Source organism: Heloderma suspectum, chromosome 2, assembly GCF_057233095.1.
Source record: "Heloderma suspectum isolate Gila_16-S chromosome 2, 16-S_ref, whole genome shotgun sequence".
NCBI classification, from domain to species: domain Eukaryota; kingdom Metazoa; phylum Chordata; class Lepidosauria; order Squamata; family Helodermatidae; genus Heloderma; species Heloderma suspectum.
Window position 1 is genome coordinate 140,134,221 of NC_139459.1, and position 24,998 is coordinate 140,159,218.

Sequence of the window (24,998 nt, forward strand, 5' to 3'; positions counted from 1 at the left end):
TGTTATGAAGCACCATAAGCCTTCAGTATTCTCTCCTCCAAAGGAAACTGACCATGTAGCTTCTATGGGAAAGTTCTAAGGTAATTTTACAGGACCGATTATCTTTCGGATCGCTTGGAGAAATGGGGAATGCAAAACACTCCATTTGCAGAGTGTTTCATACATGAGCACCACAACACCATGTCAGTACGTGAAATTTACCTACCTCCATTGCTGAACGTATTTGTGTCCAAATCCAAACTGTCTGTGGAGCCAGCTGTGAAAGTGACGTGAATCCCCTGGAAAGGGGGACTGAGATTTTCTGTAGAATCACTGTTAAGCGTCTCCAACTCAGAATTACTTTTGTTCATTTTTAGGAAGTGCCTAGAGATTGTGGGGAGGGGGATAGGGGAATACACCATGAGAATATGGTAAATTCATACAAAACATGTTGCATTATTTGTTATTGTTGTTGTTGCTATTGTTATTATTAATTAGATTTACAAAGTTTAAAAAACATTTACATAGAAACACACACTCAGTATACACAGAGACAGGATATATCTAAAAACAACTTTGAGCAAACAACCATACCCATAAGACAAATCCAGGCCCTGATTAAAACTCATCATATGCTGCCAAATACCTGAGAAAAGAGAAAGGCCTTAACCTGGCACCGAAAATATAACAATGTTGGTGCCAGGAGGGGGGAGATAATTCCAGAATTGGGAGGCCACCACTCTCCCTTGTTGTTGCCTTCTGAGCCTCCCTGAGCATTTGGTTTTGAAGAATGTGGCTGTTTCTACACAAGAGTCTCTGTGATCCAGTCAGTTTAGTTTCAGTTTGGTCTTCCCCATTCCTCTTGTCCCTATATTGTTTTTGTGTAATACATATATGCAGTGATTAGGAGCAACAACAGATAAAAGAGAGGAGACCAGGGAAATGAGAGAATGGGTTCAGCACATTATGCTGTCAGGATGTTAAAGTTAGACAAGTCCCAGTCTGGTCAGTAGCTGCATGGCTGACTTCTTGGGAGAATTATGTAAGCTGCTCTGAGCAAAAGAAAAGCAGGACTCAAATGTAAGAAGTAAGACCATTTACTTCTGAGAAGGCATATCAATATGCCATTCCTGGTGACAAGCTGGCACTCTTACTCCTAAGTAAATATTTTCCAAAGCAATCAAAATTGCCACTTCAAATGCAAGCTACAGTGTTCTCTTGTAAGTACATTACTTCAAGGCAGGCTGCTTTAACATTAGGGACAATATTCTTTGTGAGGACCGTGCAGCATTTACATGTATTCATCCTTACACCACTGGTTTTCTGCACTGAATTCCATTGTGCCCATATCTGCAATTACAACAAAATGTCCTACAGATCTATTCTACTAATCTGCACAGGAGTCCTCCCTTTATAGCGTGGTGCTTTCTACATACAGAAGGCAAAGCAGTAGATTTGGTTTTATTCTCTGCACACAGTACCTTTGCAAAAAAGCAACTAGAGCATTGTGCTAATAATTTACAAAAGAGCAGCTCATTTCCAAGGTGCAAGCCATCCTTCTCATTAAAAACAACAAACTCCTACCTATCTAGCATGTCTTTATCAGCAGCTGAAGATCATACCAAAACCTTACATAAATTTCTTATCACGCTGATATGCACTGAGAACATGATTTGGAGCTCAATTTCTCCACATGCAATGCTGTTCTGTTTTATTACACTATAGAAATATGTCTTTATGTAGCTCCCCTTGATTTCAGTAGAACTTACTTTGAAGCAAACGTACTACAGATTTCAGCCTTAGACTTGCTGGATGTCCTCTTAATAATATACTGTATGCATGTTTTTGCATTTCATTTCCATCTGACCTCACTTGTTTACTTTTTTTTTTCTTTACACTCATGCGTATATATACCTGCCAACTGTGGATAATGTTTCATACATCTGAGGAAGGGGACTCTAGTCCGCAAAGCTTATGCCATAATACATTTGTTAGTCTTTAAGGTGTCTTGGTTTTGCTGCAACAGACTAGCAGATCCACTGGTGCCATTAGGGCAGGACTTCGGGGCTGAAGTCCAGGGCCCCACTCAGCAGAATGAGCAGAAGGACCCCCAGATGCAGAAGGTTGGCTTAACACTTTGTAAAGTAAGTGAATATCCATTGACCCGGGATCCACTGAATTGTTTAACCCAGGAATTGTCGTGGCCAAGCAGGAGTGACTAAGCGCATTGCCTCCCACACACTTGTCACTTCTGCTTTCAGTCAACAACCCGAGAATGACCCATTGTTATTGTGATGTCCAAACCCGGAATTCTGGGTTGTTTAGGGGTTAAACAGCCCAGAGTTTAACCCAACAATAAACTACGGTTGATTATTGGGTAAACTCTGGGTTGTTTAACCCCTAAACAACCCACAGTTCCAGGTTCGACCATCATGATACGAATGTGGGGACGGAGATTTCCTGGGTTGTTGATTGAAAGTGGAAGAAATGAGTCTGCAGGAGGCAACACACTCACTCACTGCTGTTTGGCACCCCCAAATTCCTAGGTTATGCAACCCAGGAATTGTCATTACGTGAGAACCGGGTCATTACCATCTAAAAGGGGGAGTGGGGCTGTAAGGCCATTAAGTCCAGAATCTAAGGGCGTGTTTCCATGCTATCGGATTCACTTTGCAACTTTCTTGCAAAGTTTCCCCAATCACATCTTCTTCTTTTCCTGTTCCCACAGCCCTTAAAGACCCGGCTTATCATTGCTGTAGCCCGGGGCTCTGTGCTGTTTCCACTGAGCTCTAATCGAATTATTTTCTTTATGGCTGGGTGGAGTCCGAGTGAAGTCCAGGTGGGGTCTGATTACCTCATCAGTGTTCCTGCCTCCTCTGCCACGTTTCCAGGACAACGGAAGGAGAAGCTAATAGAGTACCGGATTTTTTAAAAGGAATCAGCTTTGCTGTGAGGAGAGGCTCCCCCCCCCTTTTTTCCTTTCCTCAAATTCCAAATGCACCTGCATTTCAGGAGCAAGCCTCACTGAGCACAATGGGAGTTACTTCTGAGTAGACACACATATGCTTGTTCTGGGAAGCGGGGGGGAGAACACAAAGAGGGAAACAAGCCCCCATTTTAACTCAGAGGACCTCACTGACCACAATGGGAGTTACTTCTGATATAGTAATGGGTTTGTTGTGGGAAAGAGAGCAGTAAACACAAAGACAGAAACCAGCCCCCATTGTAACCTGCAGGATCTCTATAACAAAGCTGTGAAGTACTTTCTTCCTATGGCAATTCATCGGAGCCTTGTAATCCTGCTTGTTCTTAATCGCACTTAAGGAATTGGGCTTAAAAGTGTGCCATTTCAATTGAGGGGGTATCTCTGTAAGTTCTAATGTGGGCATTCAAAGGCAAGCCTCATCAACCACAATGGGAGTTACTTCTGAGGAGACATTAATGGGTTAGTCGTGGGAAAAAGATCGAAACCAGCCCCCATTTTAATGCACGGGATCTCTATATGGAAGCTGTGAAGGAGTTACGTCCTAAGGCAATGGACCAGAGCTTCGAGATCACAATCACATTTAAGGAATTGGGCTTAGATATGTGCTGTGCCAATTAGAGGGGCTTCTCTGTTATTTCTGTGGTCACTGAGAGGGCAAGCCTCATTCAGCACAATGGGAGAAAACACTGGGGTCACAGGCTGTGTTCTAGTACTTATTTTCAATGATGTTTTAAAAGTTGGTCCTTCGGCATCCTGCTCCAAAACGGTGATGAAACGTCCGGAAAACAGGGAGGGAAAGGGTTTGGTCACTGAGGTCAGAGCGACACACCCACAAAGGCCGGGCCACATGCCCCATGGGCAGGACTATGGTACTGAACCCAGTGAGGTTGTGGAAACAGGTCAGTAATGGAGCCGAAGCAAGCTGGAAAAGTTGGACTATAGCCAGTCTCAGAAGAAGCGGTTTTTACATGTTAACATGTGGGGCTGGTGCTGAATGGCCACAACGTCATGGAAACACAGAGACCTCACCGTACAGCCAGGTTGGAGTAAATCGCTGGTGGAAACACAGCCCAAAATGACCTGAGCACTTGTCCTGGTCATGTCTTCTCAACCTATCATATGCATGTCTGCTCAAACATAAGTCCAATTGAGTTCATGGCTTCAAACTGGGGGTTTGGACCCAAAAAATGAACTATGGTTTGTTGCTTTGGGCACATTCAAATATGCAAACATAATTTGGCAAGACAAATCCTGACTTAGCATTATTTGTGAATGCAGCAGTGTCAAAGACCTATCACAATGCTGTTGCTTTTAAAAACCATGACTAAATGGTGGCCTATTCATTTTTTTACCATCTTAGGAGGGTTAAGACTGATATATTAAATATCTCCACTAAACACATACATTCATATATGTATCTTCATCATCAAATAACATGTTTCCCAGACCAACGGTTTTCTTTAGGGTTTCTCTCTCTCTCTCTCTCTCTCACACACACACACACACACACACACACAGAGACACTCCTGGAGAAGGGGGGTAATATAGTAACAGTCCAATACTATGCATGTTTACTCGGAAGTTATTCCCATTCATAAGTTTTAGGATGGCCTAGAATGGTTTCTTTCGTAATCCATTCACACAGAAATATTTGCATTCAAGCTAATAGTTATTTATGAAAATATTCAACTTAAAGATCTACAAGGCAGCTAACAAAATTATTACAATCCACAATACAGATTAAAAATAATATCTAAAAAGCAAACAATAAACAATAAACACAACAAAAACAGCAGAAACTAGCAGTCAGCAACCTGCTATCCACAGGTAACTTACCATCCCAGCAAATGGTGTAAAACCAGGTCACACTTTTGTTCAGGAGGGTCTGACATCCTAGCATACAGTCACACCAATGCCATCAGAGCAATATAAGCATTCCATGGCACCATTTCAGGACTGGAAATTATTGTCAAAAGCCAGCTAGCTTCCTTCACAAAGCACAGCAGCACTGATTATGGTGAAATCATATGTGAGGAGAGCACTCTTTATTCCCACTGCCCTCATGCCTTATGCAAAATGCACTTTCTGAATAGGGATAAAACTGAAAATAGAAATTCATTGCTGCTTGGGGAACAGCAGCTCTTGGCCTTAGATATTGCTGCTATGCCAGAGAATAACCTCCAGCACTCTCGGCAAAGTATTACTTATTTTTTATATAGTACCATAAAAGTACATGGCATTTTTCAGAGTAACATACTTATATATGTATTTATTTAATTTACAAGCAAAAAATCAGAGAGATCCCATGGCAGCTTACAATTTAAATTCCAACAGTGGAGGAGACAACCAAGGGAGGAGACGGAGAAAAAAAAGAGACTGTCCATGAGAAGTTTTTTTTTAAACATGAAATTACAAAATGAGGATAAATTCAGAAAATATGACAAAAGCATTTGTACTCTATGTGGTACGGTGAGTCGATGCTATCAACAGCTCCACCCTACCACATGACATAGGATAACTTCTTATCTCCTTCTTTATTCGCATCATCATCATCTTTCATCTCTCCTTTATGTTGCCCTACATCAGTCTTCCCCAACCTGGCACCCTGCAGATGTGTGGGACTACAACTCCCATAATTCCCAGCCAGCATGGCCAATGGCCATTATGGGAGGTACAGTCATACACTTAAGAACATAAGAACGTAAGAAGAGCCCTGCTGGATCAGACCAAGTGTCCATCTAGTCCAGCATTCTGTTCACACAGTGGCCAACCAGCTGCCCAAGGGAAACGCACAAGCACAATATGAATGAAACAGCACCCTCTCGCCCACATTCCCCAGCAACTGGTGTACATAGGCATACTGCCTCTGGTACTGGAGGTAGCATACAGCCATCAGGACTAGTAGCCCTCTATAGCCTTCTCCTCCAGGAATTTGTCCAATCTCCTTTTAAAGGCATGCAAATTGGTGGTCATCACTACATCATGTGGAAGTGAATTCCATAGTTTAACTCTGCACTGTGTGAAGAAATACTTCCTTTTATCTGCCCTGAATCTCCCACCAATCAGCTTCATGGGATGACTCCCTTGCTAGTATTATCAGCAAGGGAGAGAAATGCTTCCTTGTCCACTTTCTTCACACCATAAATAATTTTGGAGGGCACCAGGTTGGGGAAGACTGATCAACATAGTATACTATATCAATCACTGGGGGAGAGAATCAATTAGGGAACTGGGGGGTGCGAGGAGGAGGGGCTTGGGTCAAGGGAAGGGAATTTAAGGAATTTTGTAGTTAGCATTTTGTAAATGTTGAAATCTGTGAAAAAAAATTAAACAAAAGAAAAAAAGGGATGGAAGTGACTGAAGTGAGCAAATAACATGCCCTCATCTTCCTTTCCCCCTTCATGGATCACTGCCTTGTTGTGGAGAAGGGGCTTGCGTAACTCAGTGAAGCCATAAGCTATGCCGTGCAGGGTCACCCAAGACGGACAGGTCATGGCAGAGAGTTCCGACAAAATGTGGTCCACTGGAGAAGGAAATGGCAACCCACTCCAGAATTCTTGCCAAGAAAACCCCATGGAACGTAACACAAGGCTAAAAGAGATGACACCGGGAGATGAGCCCCTCAGGTCGGAAGGTGTCCAATATACTACTGGGGAAGAGCAGAGGGTATTTCCAAGTAGCGCCAGAAAGAGTGAAGCGGCTCGGCCAAAGCCGAAAGGACACTCAGCTGTGGATGCGTCTGGTGGTGAAAAGAAAATCCGATGCTGTAAAGAACAATATTGTTTAGGAACCTGCAATGTCAGATCAATGAATCAAGGTAAGTTGGAGGTGGTCAAACATGAGATGGCAAGATTGAACATCGACATCTTGGGAATCAGCGAACTAAAATGGACAGGCATGGGTGAATTTAATTCAGGTGACCATCATATCTACTACTGTGGGCAAGAATCCCTTAGAAGAAATGGAGTAGCACTCATAGTCAACGAAAGGGTGGGAAAAGCAGTACTGGGGTACAATCTTAAAAACGATAGAATTATCTCAGTACGAATCCAAGGCAAACCATTCAACATCACAGTAATTCAAGTCTATGCCCCAACCACTGATGCCGAAGAAGCTGAGGTTGATGGGTTCTATGAAGACCTACAACACCTTCTAGAACTAACACCAAAAAATGATGTCCTCTTCATCATAGGGGACTGGAATGCTAAAGTAGGAAGTCAAGAAATCACCGGGATAACAGGCAAGCATGGCCTTGGTGTACAAAATGAAGCAGGACAAAGGCTAGTTTTGCCAAGAGAACACGCTGATCATAGCAAACACTCTTTTCCAACAGCACAAGAGACGACTCTACACATGGACATCACCAGATGGTCAATATCGAAATCAGATTGATTATGTCCTTTGCAGCCAAAGATGGAGAAGCTCTATACAGTCAGTAAAAACAAGACCTGGAGCTGACTGGCTCAGATCATGAGCTTCTTGTTGCAAAATTTCGGCTTAAATTGAAGAACGTAGGGAAAACCACTAAACCATTCAGGTATGACCTAAATCATATCCGTTATGAATACACAGTGGAGGTAAGGAATAGATTTCAGGGATTAGACCTGATAGACAGAGTGCCTGAGGAACTATGGACGGAGGTATAATACATTGTTCAGGAGGGAACAATAATACATTATAATACAATTATATAACAATAATACAATAATAATAATACATTGTTCAGGAGGGAGCAACGAAATCCATCCCAAAGAAAAAGAAAAGCAAGAAAGCCAAGTGGCTGTCTGATGAGGCTTTACAAGTAGCTGAGGAAAGAAGGGAAGCGAAAAGCAAGGGAGAAAGGGGAAGATATATCCAACTGAATGCAGAGTTCCAGAGAATAGCAAGGAGAGACAAGAAGGCCTTCTTAAATGAACAATGCAAAGAAATCGAGGAAAACAACAGAATGGGAAAGACTAGAGATCTCTTCAAGAAAATCGGAGATATCAAGGGAACATTTTGTGGAAAGACTGGCATGATAAAGGACAAAGAAGGCAGGGACCTAACAGAAGCAGATGAGATTAAGAAGAGGTGGCAAGAATACACAAAAGAACTATACAGGAAAGATCTGAATGTCCCTGATAGCCATGATAGTGCGGTCACTGAACTTGAGCCGGACATCCTCGAGAGTGAAGTCAAGTGGGCCTTAGGAAGCATTAGTAACAACGAAGCTAGCAGAGATGACAGTATTCCAGCTGAGCTCTTTAAAATCCTAAAAGATGATGCTGTTAAAGTGCTGCATTCAATATGCCAACAAATTTGGAACACTCAACAATGGCCGCAAGACTGGAAAAGGTCAGTTTACATTCCAATTCCAAAGAAGGGCAATGCCAAAGAGTGTTCAAACTACCGCACAATTGCGCTCATTTCACATGCCAGCAAGGTGATGCTCAAAATCCTACAAGCTAGGCTTCAGCAGTATGCCAACCGAGAACTACCGGAAGTACAAGCTGGGTTTCGAAGAGGCAGAGGAACTAGAGATCAAATCGCCAACATTCGCTGCATCATGGAGAAAGCAAGAGAATTCCAGAAAAATGTCTATTTCTGCTTCGTTGACTACGCTAAAGCCTTTGATTGTGTGGATCACAACAAACTCTGGCAAATTCTTAAACTGATGGGAGTACCAGACCACCTTACCTGTCTCCTGAGAAACCTGTATGAGGGTCAAGAAGCAACAGTAAGAACCAGACATGGAACAACCGAGTGGTTCAAAATTGGGAAAGGAGTACGACAAGGCTGCATATTGTCGCCCTGCGTATTTAACTTATATGCAGAGTACATCATGAGAAATGCCGGGTTGGATGAATCAGAGGTCGGAATTAAGATTGCTGGGAGAATTATCAACAACCTCCGATATGCAGACAATACCACCCTAATGGCAGAAAGCGAAGAGGATCTCAAGAGCCTCTTGTTGAGGGTGAAAGAGGAGAGTGCAAAAGCTGGTTTGAAACTCAACATTAAAAAAACTAAGATCATGGCATCTGGCCCCATCACTTCCTGGCATATAGAAGGGGAAGAAATGGCAGCAGTGACAGATTTTACTTTCTTGGGCTCCAAGATCACTGCAGACGGTGACTGTAGCCATGAAATTAAAAGACGCTTGCTCCTTGGGAGGAAAGCTATGGCCAACCTAGACAGCATAGTAAGAAGCAGAGACATCACCTTGCCGACAAAGGTCCGTCTAATCAAAGCTATGGTTTTCCCAGTAGTAATGTATGGCTGTGAGAGCTGGACTATAAGGAAGGCTGAGCGCAGAATCAATGCTTTCGAACTGTGGTGCTGGAGAAGACTCTTACGAGTCCCCTGGACTGCAAGGAGGTCAAATCAGTCCATCCTAAAGGAAATCAACCCTGAGTGCTCTTTGGAAGGACAAATACTGAAGCTGAAGCTCAAATATTTTGTCCACCTAATGCGAAGAGAAAACTCTCTGGAAAAGACCCTGATGCTGGGAAAGATTGAAGGCAAAAGGAGAAGGGGACAGCAGAGGATGAGATGGCTAGATAGCATCACCGATGCAATGAATATGAACTTGAGCATGCTCCGGGAGAGAGCGCAGGACAGGAAAGCCTGGCGTGCTATGGTCCATGGGGTCACGAAGAGTCAGACACGACTGAACAACAACATCTTCCTTTCAGTTGGGGATGACGACTAAGGGTTAAGCCACAGGTTTCAGGGGAAAAGTGAGTTGAAGAGGGATTTGAAGGAAGAGAGAAGAGGCCCCATATGGACCTTCTGGGAGAGGGAGAGAAAAGAAAGTTCTCCATGGCCCCCTGATTGGGTAGAGTGGGTACAGGTTGGAATTTACCAGCCAAAATGTTGGCTGCAAGCCTCTAGTCTACTCCTAACACTAATTCATATGAAGAAGCCAGGAGAGCCCCCTCAGCCTCTAAATTTCACACAGTTTCTTTCTCCATTTATGGACCTCTCCCCTCCTCTTTCTGGAAAACAGTTCTGTGAAATGTAAAAGTTGATCCATTTATAACGAAGAGAAGTCTGCAATAAATGGGGATATTGTATTACCAACCTAGTCAATTCAGAATAATGCAATGAAACCAACAGCAGCCCCAGCCCCTTTGTCATAGCCACTGAAAGAAATGATGCACTGGGCTATGAAATCTCATTCACCTTTGAGAACAAGCAAACTCTGTTCTCTGAGGTCACACAGAGAAATGTGTAACCTATTTAAAGGACAAAAACCAAAATAAGAGATAGGTAGAAACTCGTTTTTTTCCTTTTGTTCCTGCATTTCACTACCCTAAAAAGTGGCACAGAAGTACAGATTGCTTTGCTCAAAAAACAAAACTTGGAATGACGTACATTCTGTTTGCGCAGCTTGAGACAAAGGTTTCAGTCAACTATGGTTCTGGAAACAGACAGAGCTCTTGGCAACATTTAGGTGAGGCAGGTGCAAATTATTAAACACTCCAGCAGCACAATCCTATTCAAGTCTACTCAGAAGTCCCACTGAGTTCAGTGGTCTTACTCCCAAGTCCAATTGTAGCTCTAATCTGGATTCATAACATCTACCACAACTACCCATTCAGTATCTAAAGATGGAAGGAAAAGTACAACATTCATCCAGATAAAAATGTGGAAAGTGTGCTCAATTTCCCTGCTTCATTTACAGTTTACAGGCAAAGGGAGTGCCAAATACACAAAGCCTGTGGGTGTGCATGAAAATTTGGAGGAGATGGCGTGCCAGGTCTAACACTTCGGCAAAGCTTAGGAAACCGGCACAATTAAGTTCCTTCCAAATTAAGTTCCTTCCACAATTAAGCGCCTTCCAAAGTACATAAAGCAGCAGTCCCTGCTAACCAAGGCTTATGAATTAACACAAATATGAACATTTCTAAACCAAGCTGTTTTCACATTGGAATAAAGCAAAGATCCTTTTCAAAAGTAGAGACCTCATTTAGGAAAAACCCTCAAAACCAGACCTCTGTTGATGATGGGGCATTTCTCACAGAAAGACATTCCTCTTCACTTCTAAGGGTTCTCTACCCAAAGAGAACTGAACAATCTAGAAATTTTGTTTATACATACAATTTCCTATACATTATCAAAGCAAACTGTACAGCAAAGGAAAAATGGAAGATGTTTACATATAACGAAACAGAATGATGAAAACATTTCAAAGACATGAAGAGTCATTTTCCCAGATTCCATTTGAGGCAGAAAGTCATAAAATCTTAATACCTTCAGACGGCCTTTCCCAACCTGCTGCTCTCCAGATGTCTTAGACTGTAACTCCCAACTGGGAATAGTAGTCAAACATCTGGAAGGCACCAAGGTAAGGAAGGCCTTAAGGCATGTCTAGTTTCACTGACTTACAAGGCTTAATGAAACTTTGTTGTGAAAGAATTCTGATAAATTAGGTTTGGACAAGGGGACAATTCAGGTATTCTCATAAGTGGCTATCTTGGGAAAAGTCCAATGAACATAATCCCATGGTGTTTGACAGTGGAACACTTTGCACTCGGCACTGAATTATTTTAAAAGCCTGAAGAACAGAATTATCTCTTGAGTTCTGATCTTGTTTTCTCAGCACATCATGCACTGGCTTGCTAAATTTAATTAGTGCAGCCTTCCCCAACCTAGTGCCCTCCATGCTGACTTAAGGATGCTGGGAATTGTAGTCCAACACATCTGGAGGGTACCAGGTTGGGGAAGGCTTAATTAGTGTTTCAACAGTTTTCAGTACCTTTGTTTCTTTCTTACATTTAAACAGTAAGGGAAGTATATGCTATTGTCTTTAGATTGTTACAAGTATTCCAATAAAAATGCGTACATAATATAACATTTAAATTACATTAAATGTGCTTTAATTTCCCCCCTCAAATATTTCCGGTCACATGCTTGTGGTGTATTGAGACAAAAAATTAACAGGGTACTTTTTTAGCTTTGTTGTTTATTTGACTTCTGGTGGTACTCTGGATTGAGATCATGAACTTCAAGGTCATGAGGAGCTCTTTTCAGATTATCATCTTTCTTAAAAATATTATTACATTTTTAATCCATAGAGGCTTCAGCAAAGTATATGGCTGTACATTAGGAAGGAGCTGTGGCTCAGTGGTAGGTCACAGGCTTTGCATGCAAAAAGTCCCACATTCCATCCCTGATGTCTCCAGGTAATTCTGGAGATGCCAGGGATTCTGGCTGGAAAAATTCTTGCCTGAAACCCTGGAGAGCCACTGCCAGTCAGTGTCGACAATACTGGGCTAGATGGGCCACGGGACGGACCACTCAGTATAAGGCAACTTGCTGTGTACATTGTTATTCTAGAACATTAAGAACAAACCCCATTTCTTTAGAAACAATGTATCTTCCTTTCTTCTTGATAGAGATCATAGACCATCCCAATACAGATAGTGGTTTTTCCCCATCCTTGGGCAAATACCACTGTAATGTAATTTGTACATTAATAGCTGTACAAATATTTTCACATTTTTGGACTCTAATACATATTTTAATAATCTAAAATTGGGGAGCAGATCTAATGGTATAATACAATCAATTATTTCTTTGACATGTTACAGTACTGATACCTATCTACTTTTTGAACATTTCCCCCAAACAGTAAACAAATGTTTGTGCACTCAACATCTTGCACAGTTATCGTGACCTAGTGGAGATATTCTACTGAATTTCGATAGAGAGATACCAGAGATACTGAATCTTATAAAAGTTTTCTCCAATTATTTACATACAGAGTGATTTTGGGGATATGTTGCTGCAAGTATCCAGGTTTCATTTGGGATAGTCTCACCCAATTCTCTTTCCCATTTCTTCCAATAAAAATTAAGGCTGGTATCTGGTTCCATAATTTTTCCTTACAGTTTCTTTTACTTGACACATTTTAGAATACTGGTGGTCATTTTAAATTCTTGTCTCTTTTCACACACAACTAAGTTTTCTTATTAATATATTTAAAGTATAGCTCATCTGAAAATGTTGGTGTTGCAAAGGGCTGCCACCTTTTCTCTTTATTCTATTCCTCTATCTTTAACAGCAATCTGACAGGCAAAAGTTAAGGTGAAGCTTTTCCTGGCACAGATATAAGGCAGTGGGAAAACCTTCCCAGACTTTATTTCTGCCTGCCAAATCATTGGCAAGACCAGGACCATGAAACAAGTGGGCAATGCTACCTTATGGCTTTCACTCTTCCATGCCTGCACTTCCCAAAACATTTTGGTGAACCTGAGCTTTGGAAAGCTGTTCAGGAGTTATTTTCTCCTAGGATTATGGGCCAGGAACAGACTGAAAGAGGTCTTGGGCTTGTATGATCACCCCTCTTGCCCCTCCCTCACTGCAGGTTTTCAACTACAGATGAACAAATCAGTCTATTTCTGGCCCATGTGCGTTTCGTATTTATTCAGTCATAAGTCCATTCTGTCCAATTTGTGCATTCATCTGTGAATTTTTAAAAAAATGCACAGAAATGTGCATTTCTTTTCATACACAACTTTTCCTAACATCTGCATTTCTTCAAAGCAGAAAGAAATTAGAGAAGGCTAGAACACTTCGAACACATGAGTGTATGTGTGTGTGTATACACACACACATTCCCCAGTCCTATGTCAGCCTTCCCCAACCTGGTGCCCTCCGGATGTTTTAAATATGCAAAGGACTGCAGCCTTAATTTAGGTTGTAAACATAATCTGAGTTGCTTTAAGTCAAAATTTCGATTTAGAGGGAGAAAAGGTTAAAGACTCTACATATTGACAATCATTATGTGTTATGTGGCTGTTCTATTGCTTCCTCTTCAAATGGGTCATGGCTTGAAGTACTAAAAATAACTAAATGAATGCCAATTACTTCCCATCTTTCTCAGTCAACCCTCTTCTCCTCCTTTTAAGTGTTGCCTGCAGCGTATTTCTGGGTAATACACAAAGACCCATTTTCCCTCCACATAACACAAAATGGATGATTACATTTTGTGGGATTACTTGCTCACTGACCATTAATCGAAACCAAGGTTCTTGCACAACATCCCCTCTGTTGCTCCATCACAACCTAAGAGTTCAGAAATTCAGAACTATAAAATCTGGAAATACAGGATATAATTTCAGTTTAATTTACCCAGCTGTTTACAAAATTCAGCTTAGAGACAGACAATGCAACCCAGTAGCTTTGACAGCCAGTGTGCAACACAGCTCCCAAGTAAGATCTTTCGCTTGTGACTGGACATAATGTTATAGTTTCTCCTTTCTCTGGATGTGGGGCAACATACATGTAATGGAGCTCACTGGAAGTGAGGCATGGGATTGTGTGTCCCTGCCCCACAGCCCCTTTGATCCCCAGAAAAGGAGTAACCAATGTCTGGATCAGGACCACATTTTAAGACACCTGAGGTGGCTCATATGGGAAAATATATTATTTTAGATGTCCTGGACCCACACTATGTAGGGCAGGGGTGGACAGACTTCAGGCTTATGGGATCTACTTTAATTTTTACTAGAATCCCCAAACCCTCCAACTGGAGCCAGATGCAAAGTTATTGTTTAATAAATGTGAGCCAGAAGCTCTTGGCAACCTACTGCAAATCATCCAGAGATTACTAGCACAGCCTTCTCCACTATGGTGTCCTCCAGATGTGTTGGGACTCCAACTCCCAGCATTCCTAACCACTGGCCATGCTGGCTGGGAAAGATGGGAGTTGCAGTCCAATACATCTGGAGGACACAGGGTTGGATCCCAATGTGCTTTCTGCTTGCCCCTGATGTAAGGCATTACATTTTACTTGAACCTGGATACAAACAAGGAGCGAATGCAGATTTTTCAGTGTGATGTCTTGTAGACCAAGGGAGGGTCTACAAGCCTGGAGGATATGCTTTGTTTTTTGCTAGAACCCTGAGACCCACTACGTGGAGGCTAGTATAAACGACATACACATCAAATAACAGGAATTCGTTTCAAATACCAGAACTGAATGGAGCCCACAGTCCTTCTACACAAAAATCCAGTGCCAGTTAAGCCAGGCTTCCTTCATTTCAGTAATATAATTTGGGGCTCTGTGTTTGTGTGCATGTGTACATGTAGTCATTTTATTGCTGCTATTGTTAAGCAATTGGGAGTCAGAAATCCTTGCCCATCTACTGCAAATCATTCAGAGATCCAGATCTTTGGCCCACCTATGCTGCAAACAAATAGTCCTTGTTAAACAATCTCACTGCCTCATTTTGGACTCGAACCTTCCAGAAGCTCTTTGAAGGCAGCACCATGTAGAGAGCATTGCAGTAACCCAGCCAAGAGGTCACCACAGCATAGATCACAGTGGCCAGATGTCTGATCCCTACAAATACAATCCATTCAAGAGTTGTAATACAGGTGGTATTCTACCCATATTAAAAACTCTTGTATGGGTATATGTGCTCCAACAGAGATGACTTTATTGTGTGGCTTTTGCCTCCCCATGAGAATAGACCAGTACAGAGATCCAGAGGATTCCCCATGGAACAACGAAGAGCTATGAATACTCTATGAATAAGAGCACCATATTCCTCTGATTCATTATTCCCAGTAATTTTCACTTCTCTCTCCCAAGAACAATATTCTTTAATCACAGTTAATCTTTGATCTTCCAAATAAATAATCACAGGCCTTTTGTGATGACCTCCTCCTTGCCTCTGGAGATGACGTAGATCAGCAGGGTGAGTGTTTGAAACAGCTTTACTCAGAACATGAATTTAACAGTGAGTGTTTTTAGACACACATCTGTTTTCTCCTGACCGGCAATATGTTTTTGCTTTCACTGGAGGGTGTGTGTTCCAAAAAAGTTACTGATTCACTGCTAACTTGTTTCAAAACACCCGTCTTGCCTGTCAAATATACAGTAAAACCCCCCCACCAAGTTTCCGAGTTAGTCAAAACTGAGGTCTGACTCAAATGTTACATTTGCTGTGTAGTAGCCACTGAAGAACAGAACAGTGTGGGTACTGTTCTGCATATGATGCTGTAAGTGGTTTCCTATGAGGTACGCAAGAGAGGGGTTTTACTGGTCCAGTTAAAATTTGTAGAGAAAACTTTATTAATTAATTAATTTAATTTCTGTACCGCTCATCAGCTGAAGCTGTCTGGGCAGTGCTAGGAAAGAGTTTAGTGTCAAGAAATGTTGTAGCCCAATACGTCTGGGGTTACAACTCTTCTTCAGAGGCTCATCAATTTTCTTTCTTTATGTTGGCTACAGCATTTCCTTATAATGATTTTCCCCTCAGCATATGTCAGGTCCTTCTTTCTTCTATTTATTGGTGCTGCCCTCCATTTTTTCTGCTCGGTTAAAATGGATTCATCTCGTGGGAATTTGCTTCACACAAACAGCCTCCCACCTGGCGTGGCACTCACACAGTTGCCCGCAATTATGTAAAAAATTAAAATATATAAATCTGTCTGGAGTCTTCAGTTCAATACTATCGCATCTCTGAAGACAAGGCTTTGCTGGAATAGTTCACAAGCAGCACTGAGAACCACTGAGAATGTTACACAGGAAGAGGCGGTACTGAGCTGGTAGAATGCTGGACTGTACTACTTCAGGCTACAGGTAGGGGTGGGCCATATTTTTAAATGCTCTTCCGCATAATACACTCTGTGCATGTAGCAAATGTACACATTAGAGAGAAAAGTTTAGCATATAATAATTAAAAAGAAAGAGGCTTAATTGTCATGGCCGCTACTAGAAATTCTGGCAACTGCCGTTTGTGAGGATACTGTTTGCCAGGATTCTTAGGTGGAGAGCCACGACAATTAAATGGGTTTAAACCTGTCCTGGAGACAAGCCCTCTGTCAATCAGTAATGGTGGTGGTATTTCCCCACCCACACCCAGTATGATCATTTAGCACATATGGATAACTAAAAACCCATTTATTAGATTTTTTACCTTAAAGACTATTTCATCAGTTAAGAGGAATCAAAATATGAATTTTCCCCTCAGGGAAACCCGTACATTATTTCCACTGGAGGGCAGGGCACATAGATTACTGTCACCAGAAAGCCCAGAATTTTGTAATTTAACATTGATTTCTATACCTGGATTGTTTCTTTGGAGGCGGAGGTGGTGGTGCAAATTCCTCAATTCCATTCTTGTCTTTAGGGAACTCAAAGGCAAAAGATGCTGACTTGCTCATTCCTCCAACCTTGTTCTCTTGTGAAGAGCATTTTTTCCCCTTATGGAAATTAGAAGTACTTGGAGGACTTCTCGCTCCATTCCCCATTTCCATCTCTGGCATACTTTTCAAGAGTCCATGCTCTTCTTCTTCTTCTTCCTCTATCCTGCACTGCCTGCTCCAGGGCAGATTGTAGTATTTTTGTCGTCTCTCAGAACTTGTGGAAGACAGACTTCTGTTGGGCTCTTCGAGAGAGATTCTGTTCATACGTGAACACAGGGAGGATGACGGCCCAGAGATAGCGCAATCTGCACCATTTCTTGGAATGTCAACATCTTCATGGCCAGGGCTGTCACAGCTTTCCGCAGTGGAAGAACTCACTGATTGTGTGAGAGACCCTTCGCTTCGAGGTGGGCTCCCTTTGGACAACTTTGGGGGAATAGCTGGAGTTTCGCCAGTCGCATTCTTACTAGCTATTTGGGACCGGAGACTGGGGCCATTTTCCCTTGAACCCATCTTGCTGCTTGCTTGTGGCAACTCCTTGTGCTCAAAGAAAGATGATGTTTTCCCAGTCTCTGGATTAGAAGTGGGGCTAACACATGGCCACTGGACCCCAACAGCTGAGTCTGGGCTGCTAAGAACTATTGTCCGGTTGTCATCTTCTGTGTGGGCCGCCATAATGGTAATAGTTGCTGCTACTTGCGTGGCAGAATCTTGAAATTCCCTTTCACAGCTCAAGTGGAGAGTCCTCTCCCTCCAAAGGCTGTCCTCTTGATCTTTACATGGGCTATATGCCAAGGCATCACTCCTTGCATGCGTGCTGGAATTACTTAGCTGCACCTTTTTCCTCTTTGCACTCTCTGCATAGATAGGCTCATTCTGGGGGCCCACTTGACAGGAAAGCTGTTGCTCTGCAGAATTACTTACATTTTCTATATGCTTGCCTTCAGTTTGTTCCGATTCCCTGATCAAAGGACAGCAATAATTTCCCTGAGACAAACCAAATGGGCTGCTGCTTTTTAGCACCGTATCTGGCAGAAGTGCTAATACGTCTGTTTCCGAGCATAAGTGGTTATACACATAATCAGGTGGAGGTTTCTCCTTTTGATAGTCCAGATCTGAATTCAAGACTCTGCTTTCTCCTTCACTGAAATTCACTACCCTGGACTTGGCTCTTGCATTCACTGCAGCATCCTGCCCCTGAAATATAGAAACAGAGTTTTCATTTTCAGCCCACTCCATTTTGGTTTTGGTGTTATCAAATCCCTGATGAACAGGAGCCTCTCCACAATAGTCTGCAATGGAACAGTACTCCCCACCTTCACTTTCTAAGTCAGAATTGGATATACTGGCTTTATCCGAAAGCGATGCCTCTCCTTTTTGTTGGATGGGAGGGTACCGCTCAGAGTCCACGGCAGAGGCAACGTATCTGTCACTAAAAATGGATGACTTGTGACAGAGGCCCAAATATGGCAAGGCTGACTTCTCCTTGCTGGGAACTTCATCTCCATCCTCCTGTGTCGCCACATCACTCAGAAATGTCATATTACTGAAGGAGGTATTTCTTTCTGCCCTGTTTTCAAGACCAGAGGGGCCAATCACTGGACGACTGTGTGAAATACAATCATTTGGAGTATTCTGAATGGCCGGCTTCCTTATGCCATTGCTGCTGAAATTGTCAATGCATGCTCTTTGTTCTTCTCTGGGTTTCATCAAGACGTGCTTTCTGGGCATTGTCCTCTTGCTGACCTGCATTGGTCAAAGAGAAATACAGATAGACAGAAAAAATAAGGCAAAAATTCTTAAGTTACTGCTTTTCTAACATCCTACCTCCACTTAAAAAAATAGTTTGGAAATCATCCAACTGAATTCAAGTGCTTTAAAGGCCCAGTGAGTTCAGTATATGCTAAAACTCTCCCACTGGAATGAATGAGATTGTGCCTGCCTTGTTAACTGAAGAACAACAACTTTGGTTTACAACTACAAATCAATAAATTAAATAAAATGGCTCCCTCATCTATATATGACCTTTTAGGTTTACTACACTTTTTCTTCCTGTACCATTTCTAATAATTATAATGGGCATGATCCAAGAAAAACTAAGCACAATTAAGTTCCACTAATTTCCACTGAAATCATGGATGTTAACAATGTTTACATTTGGCTGGATGGTGCCTATTATTAACACTACCAATCTACATATACTGTATAAGCCAGGCATTAACTCACCTTAAGATGCCAATGATCAGGTATTTAACCTGTCCATTCAGTGATTTTACCTTAGGTTTGAATCAGGTATTTTGTTCAATAAACTAGGTATGCCAAGGTCTTTACATTTTTCAAAATTGACTCTACTGAGCCAGACTGAGCCAGACCCCACTCTGACCCACAAAGTTTTATCCCTGACCTGCCAGGTTTTACCCCCTGACCAGGGATGATAAAATAATAAGTTGGAAACTGCCCTAACTTGTCCTCTTCTGAGGCAATCCTGAGAACAAACCACACGCAGGCTCCCCATACTTCATGATACATTTAGGGACAAATAATCTGATGTAGGTATAAAGTACTCAGGGCAAGCCCTATCATGAGGTAAACTGAGGCTCACCACCACCTCCAGCGGGTGCTCTGGATAGCCCTGCCAGCTGCTCTTCCTCCCTGGCATCTGCCGTTTCCACCCTGTTTCCTTCACATTGCACCCCCACTTCCCTTAGCTTTGCTGCTGCAAGATCCGGCCACCTGACCTCTTGCAGGACCCAGCTGAGCTCTCATGAGAGCCCCACAACTGGGAAGGGGCACAAGGCAGAGGAGGTGGCAGGAGGTGGAGGTGGCAGGGGAGAGAAGCAGCAACAGCACACGTTCTCACGTCAGGAGACAAGGCGACTTGGGCTGGGGCTGAAAGTATTTACTCTGGGAAATGAAGCCTAAGAAGGATTGGGAACCATTCTAGACATTATGCAGAATGTGGTGGATCGACATCATCAAATTCAGTTTTGTATCACTTTGCGTGTGCACGCATCACATTTCTGAGTGCACTCTGATGTAAAGCAGAAACAAAACATTTCTGCATGTCACCATTTCTCTCTGGTGTGCTAGTTCACTACGTGTAGGGATTTTTTTTAATGTTGGCGAGTATTAAAAAACATGATGCTCCCTCATCTACTTTGAAGTGGTACAGAATTCTACCACTAATACCTAAAGGACACATTACTTTAATGGATCACTTTTTATGAATATAAATTGCAAGTGTGGTGGCGCTAATCTGGACTGGGACCACAGTAGGGGAGAAAGGGTTAAAGACCCCTATCCCTACATGTTACAGTTCTAATCCAGACTGGGGAAACTACACTTACTCTAGAGTAAAAAGAAAACAGACATACCAACTACCTGCGTCTTTAAAATCTTCATACAAAACTTGTAAAAAACATAGACAAATGTGCTTGGGAGAGCATTTTACTCCACAAGCCATTGTCCTATCTATCCTAGTGTGGTAAAATGCTTGTGCAATGCTTCAGATTTGGAAATCTGAAGCATGGTGGCCATTTTGTGCACTATCCACCATTTTGTGTCACAGGCCTAAGCAACAGGACTCCCCCTAGTGGTGATGAATGGAACTTGTCTACAGTGCACCTAGTGGTCATGGGAGACATTGCAGGCTGAGCTCCGCATTCCTTTGCATGGGACTAACCCCTGGCATATAATTATTTATTGATTTAGGGTGCAAAAAAATGGCTGCCATGCTTCAGACTTCCGAATCCAAAGCGGTGCACATGCCTAGTAAAATGCCCCACAATCAGAAATGTGTTGGTGGTGTCAGAAGAAGTATGCTTTAAACTCAAAATATTAATAAAGTATCATGAACTATCAAAGTAAAACTTTAGGTAAAACTTTATTATTACTATGAACTAACATTTTTGGTCTTACAGAGTTTTTTCCTAACCCCATAACAAATTTGTCTCTGGTGAGGTAGATGTTCCCCAACAAAATCCCATTGCTTGTGCCAACCACTGACACCCAGAGTACTTCAGCCTACTTCCTTAGACGGGTTTTCCTTGGAAAGACCCATAGGAACATTTTATACCCTGAAAACATTGCTTGGTGGCATAAATACACCCCAATGGCAAAAATCAACAGATTCTGGAGATATCCCATGCTGGGGGCGGGAGCAGCAGAAAGAGTATGTAAGTGGTAAGAGGCTAGAATTTTTATGTTATGCAGATGACAGAAGACAACAATCTTATGGAAGGTCTCTGTTGTAGGTCTACTTATGTGTAAATTCTGCAGTGTAAACTGCATTTGGAGAAACTCCGTATTCCTGTCTGATTGGTCCAGTTAAAGTAACATGTACTTTGCCCCTTCGCTGATAATCTCATTCTGCATAATAAGTAGAACTGGTCTGAGTTTGTTTACGATGAAGGTCTAGTTCTTGGTAAACTTTGGGCTGTGTTGTAAGAATTCAGACTAGGTGTTCATCTGATTGAATGCTCCTCCATACAAAAAAAAAAATCCCTCTGCACAAATGTCAAGGAGACAAGGCCCAGCCATTTCCCTGACAAGCCAGTTTCCCAGGCATATTTTTTATAAGGAGTCACCTGCAGTCTAAGACCTGGTTCGCACATAACAAGAAACCACTGTGGGTGAATTTCCCCGTGGGGCTTCTTTTTGCGGTGGTTATTTTGAATATTCGGGGTGCAGCAAGGGTGTGCCATAAGTTGTCTTTCCATGCGAACCTGGCAAGGGTCAGTTGTTGGGGTTGACAAGCCACCCAGAACCCTGGGTTGTTTTAGGGTTGTGGGTGGCTTGTCAACCACCCCAACAACCCTGCCTCACTGGATTCACATGTAACAAGATGCTACATCCCTCTGCCACACCCCAAATATTCAAAATGGCAGCCACTGCTACAGCAAGAAGCCCTGCGGGGAAATTAACCCATGGTAATTTCTCGTTATGTGTGAACTGCACCTAAACAGCGCAGCCCACACACAGCTTAACCACTTCAGCAAGAACTTGGCCTAAGCAAGGGGGATTAAATTGAATGTAGTCAAGTGGCCCAGAAAGAGTGGAGAAAATAGAAAAATATTCATTAACATTCCTGATCAGGTGAAAGCCATTTTTAATTTAGTACTAAGGATTTTTTCTCCAGGTTCAGATTGGGTAATAATTTCCTCTCTCCCCTCCTGCTATAGAATGGAGTTGCCTTATCACTGCCCTCATCTGTTATAAGCATTACAAAGGCATAGGCGGAGGGCTCTGTAAAGTGGCATCTGGTATATTAAGAAGCAAAGTCGCTGCAGTTCAAAAGCCTACCAATGATACAAGTCATTCACATTAAGGAAAACCTGTGCCTCAGAAAGAAATCCAAGGAGCCCTGTGGCAACCATCTTCCCATGAATGACAGCAACATTGCTTATGCCTGGAAACGTTAATTGGTCACCTCTGATCTCCTTGCTGACAACAAAAAGGGAGACGTCTATTGTTAAGGAACACATCCATCCACCTTTTCTGCCCGATCTAGAATGATGTTATGGTTGCAATCCTATGCTGTTTTATTTGGAAGTAAGTCCCATTAACTCAGTGGGACTTAATTCTGAGTAAACATAGAATCAGGTTGTTAGAGTCGTGGATTTCTTTCTTTTTGTGCAAATCCTGCAGCTGGTAAAACATACAGCTTTGGTGGGAAATTTATTGATTGCTGCTTGGGCTTTTCAAGACACAATAACTGATAAGTTAAAAAAAAATACCACCACATTGGTATACTATGCTTTATTGATTGATTTTGTTTAGAAACTTTTTTTTAGACCATCTTTAAGGATAGAACCCTTATGAACAAGTTAGTGCATTTTAACCATCTTTTGGAAGAATGAAGCAGCTTTCCCCAACCTGGTGCCCTCCAGATGTGTTGGACTACAACTCCCATAATCTCGCAGCCAGCTTTAGGGCACAGGGCAGAGGATACATCTGGAGGGCACCAGGTTGGGGAGGGATACTGGAATAAAGAATTCAGAAGACTCCCTTTTGGAGCAATAGCATCCTTTGATTTTGTTCCAGAATCAGTTGTCTATGCTCTGGTAACCTCCAAGTTAGATTACTGCAATGCACTTTATGTGGGGCTGCCTCTGAAAACGGTTCAGAAGCTGCAGCTTGTGCAGCAGCCAGATTGAAAGCGGCAACCAGAAGGTCCGCACATATAAGACCTTTCTGCCCTGCTTGCATTGGCTGCCTATATGTTTCCTAGCCCGATTCAAGGTGCTGGTTTTAACCTATAAAGCCTTACATGGCTCGGGATCACAATACCTGACAGAGTGCCTCTCCCGGCTCAAACATACCCGTACAGCGTGTTCAACATCTAAGGTCCTCCCCTGGGTGCCTACTTCAAGGGAGGCTCAGAAGACAGCAACAAGAGAGAGAGCCTTCTCAGTGGTGGCCCCCCAATTGTGGAATGATCTCCCAGATGAGGCCTGCCTAGTGCCAACATTGTTATCTTTTCGGTGCCAGGTCAAGATTTTTCTCTTTTCCTAGGCATATGGCAGCATGTGATGAATTTTAATTGATCCTAGATTTGTTTTATGGTTTGGCTGATTGCTCAAAGTTGTTTTTAGATATATGTTGTCTTTGTGTATACTTTCTGTCTGTGTGTTTTTTATATTTACATTTTGCATATTGTACTTTTAATGTTTTAACCTTTGTAAACTGCCCAGAGAGCTTCGGCTATGGGGCAGTATAGAAATGTAAATAATAATAATGTTAGACAAGCAATATTTGCTTTTGAATGTTATTCTATCACCAAACATTATTACTGTTTTCTTTGTCTTATTTAATTTCTTTAATAATAAAAAGTGGAAAGGTACTAATTTGATTTCTGACAAATAAATGTCCCCTCCATTACCACACAGTATATTGTCAGAACACTCACAGTGACTGAACACTGGGAGGGGTGTGTGTGTGCTATAAGTAAGCAACAGCTAATTTGCATATTTAACTTATTTCATATTTAATTAACACATAATTTACACAAAAAATCCACAAACTTAATTGAACCCAGGGTACATCTAGCAGACACAGAGCACTCCAGTAATACTGTCTGGGCAACATGTAATATTAGAAGTATAAGATGTCAGGGTGTATTGTAGCAGAGGAAGGCTAGTCAAGTATAAAGATAATTTTTATTGGATCTGCCTTTTAACCAACCAATTAGGTTGGAGCAAACAGGAGTTTGGCAGAGGAGTGCAGTGGAAGAGGAGACAAAGACAAAGTGGTGAGTGGACTGGAGTAAGCCCTGAGGACTCTCCTTCCCATTCTGAGTCGCCCTGTGCTCACCATGTGTTCCTGAGAGCTCCAACTCGAATTGAAGGGATGTGGCCTGAGTACTCCCAGCAGGTGAGTGGGCAGGGAGTTTCAGTCTGTTTCCTGTCTCCTAACTGAGCAGAGCAGAGGAAGCTGCTCCAGCTGGTCTAGGGGCTATAGAAGCAAGCAAGCTCCCAGAGAGAGAGAGCAATCAGAGCGAGTGAACAGGAGTTTGGCAGAGGTGTTCAGCAGGGGAGGTCAAGAGGGGAGGTCCCTAACAATTTATTTTTCTTGTAACACACACTTCCACACCAGTGGGACTCTGTTGTTAACTTCCAGTGAACAGAGGACAAACCACAGGCTATAGCAGTCCAATCAGAAAGCTAGAATCATAAAGGGAATAGAGACTATGGAAGGAAAAGACTCTCTGGCAGTGGTGACCTGCAAGGTCTGTGCAATGTTTGTTTTATTGCCTGAGATCAAGATGGCCTGCACGTACTACAAGTGCATGTTGATTACACTGTTGGAGGAAAAAGTAAGAGGACTGGAGTGACGAGTGTCGACCCTCCAGGGAATAAGAGAAGACGAAGAGTTCTTAGACTGAACGGTGGAA

At 42.4% G+C, this 24,998-nt stretch overlaps 1 protein-coding gene across 1 annotated transcript in view; it reads right to left on the reverse strand.

Annotated features, from left to right (window-relative positions):
• Positions 1-24,998, reverse strand: part of PRAG1 (PEAK1 related, kinase-activating pseudokinase 1) — a 63,198-nt gene that overhangs the window by 17,919 nt on the left and 20,281 nt on the right. The window contains exons 3-4 of the mRNA XM_084832177.1: positions 17,028-18,853; positions 206-363 (exon numbers count right to left, since the gene is read on the reverse strand). Of these exons, the coding sequence (XP_084688303.1) occupies positions 206-363; positions 17,028-18,853 (1,984 nt within the window). The remainder of the gene's footprint in view (positions 1-205; positions 364-17,027; positions 18,854-24,998) is intronic.